The sequence below is a fragment of the Vigna umbellata genome, chromosome 5 (assembly GCF_029865625.1).
Source record: "Vigna umbellata cultivar VRB3 chromosome 5, Vumbellata_1.0, whole genome shotgun sequence".
NCBI lineage: Eukaryota > Viridiplantae > Streptophyta > Magnoliopsida > Fabales > Fabaceae > Vigna > Vigna umbellata.
Window position 1 is genome coordinate 29,437,788 of NC_142169.1, and position 7,879 is coordinate 29,445,666.

The 7,879-nt window shown below is 29.8% G+C and overlaps 1 protein-coding gene across 1 annotated transcript; it reads left to right on the forward strand.

Moving 5' to 3' along the window:
- Positions 1-5,900: 5,900 nt before the first annotated feature.
- LOC124842448 (Glutaredoxin family protein) lies at positions 5,901-7,597 on the forward strand. The gene has a single exon (XM_047318931.2). The coding sequence runs from the start codon at positions 6,180-6,182 to the stop codon at positions 7,359-7,361; it is 1,182 nt and encodes a 393-aa protein (XP_047174887.2). The 5' UTR covers positions 5,901-6,179; the 3' UTR covers positions 7,362-7,597.
- Positions 7,598-7,879: the final 282 nt, after the last annotated feature.

The window sequence follows — 7,879 nt, forward strand, 5'->3', positions numbered from 1 at the left end:
AAAGCTTAATGCATAACGCTAATCCATTCCATTTAAATTATTTAATCATTTATTATTTAAAATAATAATTGATTTGACCATTTAATTTTTTTTTTTAGATCAACTCAATTTGAATGGATGACATGAAATAAAATACAATAACTAAAACATTTTATTTCGTTTTACATAGTTAAATTTAATTTTTTTTAACAAATATTGTTGCCTTTTATCAAGTAAATGGTATCTTGCAATTAAAGATGAAATATATGATGTATTTATGTACAGTATATGGCGGAGATCATCTTAATAATCTTATTTAATGATTCAAGTCAATCGAGTACATATCGATCACACAATCCGTTCTAGATTACAAACAAATAATTACTCTTTAATACAGAGTTACAAGAAGAATATGCACTTAATAAAGTTCATCTAATATAAATAATTATAAATAAATCTTTCAAAAAATTTATCATTTAATTATTATACACTTATTAGCTCACTAATAATTCATTTAATTTCTATTTTTACTTTCAAACAAAAAGTTACAATTTAATTTTCTCTTTCACTCCATTATTTTCCTAAAGAAGCAATACATAATAAGGATAGAAATAATAAATTTCTTTATCTAATAATTTTTTCCTCAACCAAATAAATATATTATCCTGTTCCAACTTTTTATTATCACTAGAATTTTTTATATTCTATGGGTTTTTTCTTGTAAATTTGTTATTAATTTTTTTAAGAAAAGACTTTTTTTTATCATTTTTTCTAAGAGTTTTAATTAACAGGTAATTCCTTCATGGATAATTATTTCTTACAAGATTAATTTGCTAGTATTTTTTACAAAATTTCCTGTGAAAACTGTTGCGTACAAAATATTTTGCCAGATAATTGATAGAAATTTCTTTTAAACTATTTTTCATAACAAAATTTGTAATTATTTTCTAAAAAAAATTCTAAAACAAATTGTCAGAAAATACGTGTTTTTCTAGTAGTGTATGTTTACATATTTATCATGAAATTAAAATAAGGAGAAATAATAAATAACAAAAGATATTACTAAATATAGGCTATAATAGAAATCTATATTTTAAAAGAGGTTATTGATTATATTTTTTTTAGCCCCATCTCACAATCTTATAAACATTACTTAAAAAGGAAATGAAATGGGAAAAAAAACTTCACAAAAAGATGAAAATTACTGAAATTAATTGAAGCTAAAATTTATGAACTCTAATGAAAAAGTATTACTTTAAAATACTTAAAATCCAATTTAAAAACTGATCGTGTTAACATTTTCATATATATTGAGTTGCAAAATGTTTTATAGCGTATTCCAAGTTATATGTGTGAGTGATTTAAGCAGGTGTGAAAAGAATCTGTAATTGGCATAACACTGGACCCTTTCACATGTGAAAAAATCTGTCAGAATGAGATTTCTACACTCGATTGCTTAGTTACAAAGATGTTATGTGATCTATGGCAAGCTGAAAACTTTCATTATTAAACCATTGAAATTTTCCAAAAAATCTAACATGCTTTTTCCTTTTTTAGGAAAAACAAATGTGCTTTTGTTGATTAAATGAAGTGTAAAGTGAAAGACGCTTTGATGTCAAGCAAATTAACCAAAGATATTTATGTTTTTGATGGAAAATGATGAATAGCATTCTCATAATTGTGTTAAACTTGGCAAACTTTCACTGGTATTTAGCCTGATATATGCTGCACCACTTCCAGCATTAAGATATATATGAATCTATCATTTTTAGAATAAATATTTTGTTGCCATTTATGTCACACAAAATAATATCTAGTAGATATTTCCAAAAAGAAATATATACTTTTAGTTGTGATGAAAATTAGGTTTGAAGGTGGTGCAACCAGTTACGTTGGCCATATATATTTGTTGATTTATTGTAGTTGATGGCTATAGTAGAAGATGATTATTACAATAATGCTAGTACTGCAGCTTTTCTGAAAAAAAAAATTATAAATTCAATTATGATATATTTGTGCACCATGATGTAGCAAGCAGTAAGAATTTAAAAGTGAATAAACCAATAGCAACTTGTGTTGAGTTGGACCATTTCGTGAATGTTTTACACATTTAATAATTTAGTATTTTTGTGTAATAGTTTTATTATTGTTTTAGTTATTAAATGAAAATGTTAGGTTTATATTGCATTAAATATGTTTGTTTTTGTTTGGTATTTTTATAAGAATATTGGTAGACTAATTTTATGGAAAATAGTTTTAATAAATTTGTGAGAATTCTTGAGAAGCATATAGTTATCTATCAATTGTAGGGTTACTGTGAAAATATTGTAGAAAAATTATAGTTTAAAATATAATTTTAATTCAAATAAATTACATATATAAAGTATTGATCATGAATCGGTTCTCTTCAATTCTGTTAAAAATAAACGTAGTATATTATATATATTGATTAGTTTAAATTATAAAGTCAAAATTAATAATCCAAAATTCATATAGATGACAAATACCATTTTACTTCATCTTTAGATAAATGAAGCTTAATTATTAGCTTTTTATGAGTAACTATTAAATTTTTTTTTTGACTCGGTCATATCAATAGAAACTAAAGCAGAAAAGCAGACTTCATTATTAGATAAAAGACAAAACTGGCTGAATAAATTAGTTGGTGTAACATTTTCCTTTACTAATGTTTCAACCTTTAAAGGAAAAGACCAAGATTTATTAACTTTTACATATATTAGTTATTATCACGAGTATATCATTATTTTATATATAGTGGGTGGATTGTTTTCAGGTATTTGTATTTATACTAATTTTTTTGAGATGGGTGAAATCTTATAATACTTAAGAACACAGGAAAAGTGAATAAAAATAGGAAAGAAATTGATTGAAAATAAAACTGTTTGCCTTAATAGAAACGTGAAAAAAAAAAGAGAGAGTAAATTGATAAATGAAATTAAGTAAATAATTGAAAGAAAATAAATAGTAAATTTCACACACTTTTTTAGTTCATCCTCAATCAGTTATTTATATATGGTAAAGTGTCTGTAATAGACAAAAATGATCATTTCATTACATTATTAGAGTGACTTATTCAACTTTATATATAACAACACAAATTTGGTATAATACAGAGATGTTGTAAGGGAATACAATGAGATTAAAATAAAACAAAATAATTATATAAGGGACAAATATTTTTATTTTAGATAAAAAATTTATTCTATCACAAATAATCATATATTTTATTTGACTAAATTCATGGTAATTATTTTAAAAAATATGTGGAAGATATTTATTAATTGAGAAAACATACGTGAAAAAAAAAACTTAGTAGAAGAATTGTTTAGTTTGGCATGCAAGACATAATAATGAAGGAAGAAGTGAAGAAGATTGTTATAAGTATTGTGATTATCCAACCTTTTCTGTGTAGGGGAATGCAAAGTTGGGTTTTGCAGTTGTGCAGTAAAGCATGACTTTCTTCTCCATTGTTGACGTTAGAGATGAAGGAGTGAAAGGGAAATATCAGAATTTTATAAATAAAAGCTTCACCATTTGCCACACCCAAGACATAGTTTTCTCCAAAATTCCCTCTTCGTTTGGGTCTTAATAATAATAATAATATTTTGTTTGTACATTGATTCAAGACGAAGATGGTGACACTTTCTTTTCACTGGTTAGACGGCACCACTAAATCCTTCACTCATACATTATTTTATTCTCTCTTTATGAAATTAATATAATTTAAAGTACGTGGTCACGGGGCCTATCTTTTTTTCTTTTTAATTTATTTTTTAATAATAATAAAATTAAAACATAATATATTTATATTTCTAAGGATAGGTCATCATCATGTCAGTCTAGACACTCTAAAAGTTTACCAATTCGATCAATTTCAGCAATAATTTCAATTCCATTAAGTTCGATCATCACGTCAATTTATCCATTCCGTTCAATATGATCATCTTGTCAGTTTGGTTAGAAAGTTCATCCTAATCATTCTGTCAGCTCGTTCATTCTAGTCATCTCGTCAATCAGGTTCATCCTGTCAGTTTGTCTATCCCTGCCAACACGCTAGCCTATCCATCCTGTCAACACAACCATCCCATCAGCTTGTCAATCCTGGTCATCTTGTTAGCACAACAAGCCTGACAATCTGTCTAATCTGGCCATATCATCAGCCTAGTCCATCCTAACCTTCACATTAGCTTGTCCATCTTTGTCAGTCTGTCCATCCCTACAATCTCATCAGCCCGTCAATCTTGACTAACTCGATATATTCCGTCAATCCTTCCATCATGTGTATCCCTACAAGCTCGACCATCGCATCCATCTCGATAAGACTGGCATCCTCGTTCATCTCGTCCATCATGTCCTCCTGGCTAGCTCAATCCATCTTCATAGTGTTCAGTTACAATTTTAAAATATTATCATAAAACTCATCTTTACAATTTATATATGTCAATGTTGGGCACCAAAACAAAAACCCTCAATACTAGAAAATAATCAACAAAAATGAATTGAAACAAAAAGTCCACAGATTAATTGAAACAAAAAATACATATATAACCAAAACACACGCTCAATTAAATAGCAAAGTAGAAGTGACTAATATTTTCGTTTCATTCATATAATCATTCCCAATAAAAGCAAAAAACACTTGCGGCCGAAGATTTTAAGTTATAAAAAAGCTTCACAATTGCTTAAATTTTGTAATTTCATAAACATGGACACGGTTAGAGGGTCAAGGTAATGCTTATAGATTTTGAAATCTAGCTCGTCCAAGTGGTCACACTAGTTAGACCACTTCACCCATCCAATCAACTTTTGTATCTTTTCTTGTCATCCAAAGTATAATATTTTGGTTTTTGATATTTCTTGACTAAACTACGAGATTATGCATTTATATTAGTGTCGAACTTTGTAGAAAGAAGATTGATGTTGAATTATTTGTTGTGGTGGTATATATTGAGCCAACAGAAATGAGATGAAAAAAATAAAATAATAGAAAATGAAAGTGAAGTAACAACACATTTCAATTTTTTTAAAAACTCATAAATTATCCCCAATCTTTAAATAATATAAAATTATTGTAAGTTAAATTTAAAACATGTTCTTGTTTGCATTAAAAATCAATAATTCAACCAAATTACTCGATTGTAATATTATATTATATTTAAAATAACGAATTACTTAAAGAAATACACTCTCTTTATAATTTAACTGTATTAATTTTACAATACAAACATACATATGTGCCTCTTTGGTATTGCTTTGTAACTGGAGTCTATTATTCTCACAATACATTTTTATTTATTAAAATATTATAATAAAGTTTTATTAAAATATTATAACAAATTTATATTGTCATTTTTAATGATAAAATTATATAGTTTGTTAAAATTACGAATATAAACTTGTTATATAAAATCTTATAACTTTTTTTTATCTCAACTTTTTATTACAGAATATTTAATATTTTTCATTTTAAAATATTTAATAACATTTTAAGACTATCTAACACTTTTATATTAACAAAATCAGTAAAATCTTGTTTAAACAAAATCACAAAATATTGATTTGATTTAATTCTGATTTCATATTAAATTACAATCAATTAAAATTGAATGTTCAACCTCTACAATAAATATATTAAAAAAAGGACGTTTAATATATTTTGGACACTAACTTTTATAAGCATTTAACTTAAACGCATATTGACTATTAATGTTTTGGAGGGTTTAAAAAAAAGTAAAATGTCTTATTAAGAAAACAAATTGATTTTTGTATTGAATAATGTAATAATTAACAGAACTAAAATGAACAATTTTGGAGAAAAAAACAAATTCTTATATTTGGAAAAGAAAAATTTAAGAACATATTGAATTTCTATATTTCCATGGTCTTATTCTCATAAATGCATTGTCTGAAAACTCTCTTAAAATGGTATTTTTGTAGTTATTGAAAATAATAGAAAGTAAACTGGATGTGATGAAGGAAATGAGAGTAGAAATAGAATTGCTCCAGATTCGAATTTTTGACCGTTGGGCCCGTTGAGGACAACGTAACCGTTGGGACAAGAGAAAACTTCCAGAGCCGTTGCCTTCTTCACCTTTTCGTCTTCTCCAATACCTTAAAACCAACAAAGGAATACTGAGACAAAGAGAGAGAGAAATAACCCCACTCCCTCATCACCATCTATGGGCTGCGTCTCTTCAAAACTCGTAAAGAAAGAAATCGAGCAAGAACAAGTCACTGTCACCAATGGCGGCGGTTACTCCAATCACGTGGTATCCCTCACTTCATCCACCTATGGAGCACTGATGTTGGACAAGGAGAAGGAGCAGCAACTACCCACAGATGAAGATTCCAAAACCGACAAAACATCTCCTCCCAGGAACCGAGAAGAACCGGAAGTGATCAATGCTTGGGAACTGATGGAGGGTCTCGAAGAGGGAGTGCCCATTTCAAATCACCCAAAGAAAAGCCCCAAGTCCACACCTTTCCTTCGTGGGTTCCTCGCTGCTGACACCAAATCCCCATTAAAGTTTCTCAACCAATTTGGATCACCCAAGAGTCTTAAGAAGTTCACAGGGAAGGAGAACAAGGCTCAACAAGGTCAATCCAATGGCGGTGTAAGACGCTTGGATTACAATTTTAGTCCAAAGGGGATCCTCAAACCCTCTAATTTTTCTTCTCCCTTAAAAGGGTCTCCGGTACGTCCTCGAAGAAACAGTTTCGGCAGTGATACGAAGAGGAGGAGTCCTAGCCCTCTGTTTGACCCAGAGCTTCTCGCCTCCTACGAAAAAGAACTCACAGAAGAGGAAGAACAGATCAAGAGAATGGTGTGGGCCACCCCAAAAACCAGAAGAATCAGAAAATCTTTGGACGCACAAACTTTTGTTAACACCTTTGAGGAAAAGTGTCCTCCCAAAGGGGAAAATTGCGTTGTCATTTACACCACCACACTGCGAGGGATCAGAAAGACGTTTGAGGAATGCAATAAGGTTAGGTCCATTGTTGAGTCATATTGCGTGCACGTGATTGAGCGAGACGTGTCAATGGATTCGGGGTTCAAGGAGGAGTTGCGGAAGCTGATGGAGACGAAGCAAGTTAAGGTTCCGGTTGTGTTTGTGAAAGGAAGGTTGGTTGGTGGAGCTGAGGAAGTTGTGAAGTTGGAAGAAGAGGGGAAGTTGGGTGTTCTCTTTGAGGGGATTCCTCAGAAGACTATGGGTGATTGTGAAGGGTGTGGTGGAGTGAGGTTTGTGATGTGTGTGGAGTGTAATGGAAGTTGTAAGGTTTTGGATGAGGAATGCAAGAAGAATGTGAGGTGTGGTCACTGCAATGAGAATGGACTGGTTCAATGTCCTTTGTGTCGTTAAGGTTGTGTGTTCGTTGGTTTTGGTTTTTGGTATGATTTCTTTCTGATCTTGATTTCTAGGAAAAGAGACAGAACAAACATGGTGTGCGTGTTAGTTGTCTATTTCAGTTGTCATATTTCTAGAATAGGAGTTCTAAAGAGTGTTTTAGTTCTCCCTTCTTGGTTGATTCTTTTGTTGTTGTAGTCTTTTATTTTGGGACACTGGTTGTTCCTTCTCTAATCTAATTCTAATTTACACGTTCTGCTCTCTCTTTTTTCATTCATTCAATGCAAATTCTTATAGCAAATCTTTAGGGGAAACCCATGAGATGGATCAGACTGAAACGATTTACTTAACAGTGTGCTCAAGAAAGCAGAAGATCAGAATTAGATTCATTGAAAAGAGAGTCTGAGATTTTGTATGAATGAATTACAGAACTTGTATATATGATCCCCTTATGACATTTCTTGATCAATTATCTCAGTTTCAAAGGAGTTGAAAATGGTAAGGCATGATGATTGAACATATAAAATGGTCAA

Bases quoted from the DNA above. Each gene is read 5' to 3' on its own strand.
- LOC124842448 (XM_047318931.2), top strand. From the start codon at position 6,180: ATGGGCTGCGTCTCTTCAAAACTCGTAAAGAAAGAAATCGAGCAAGAA.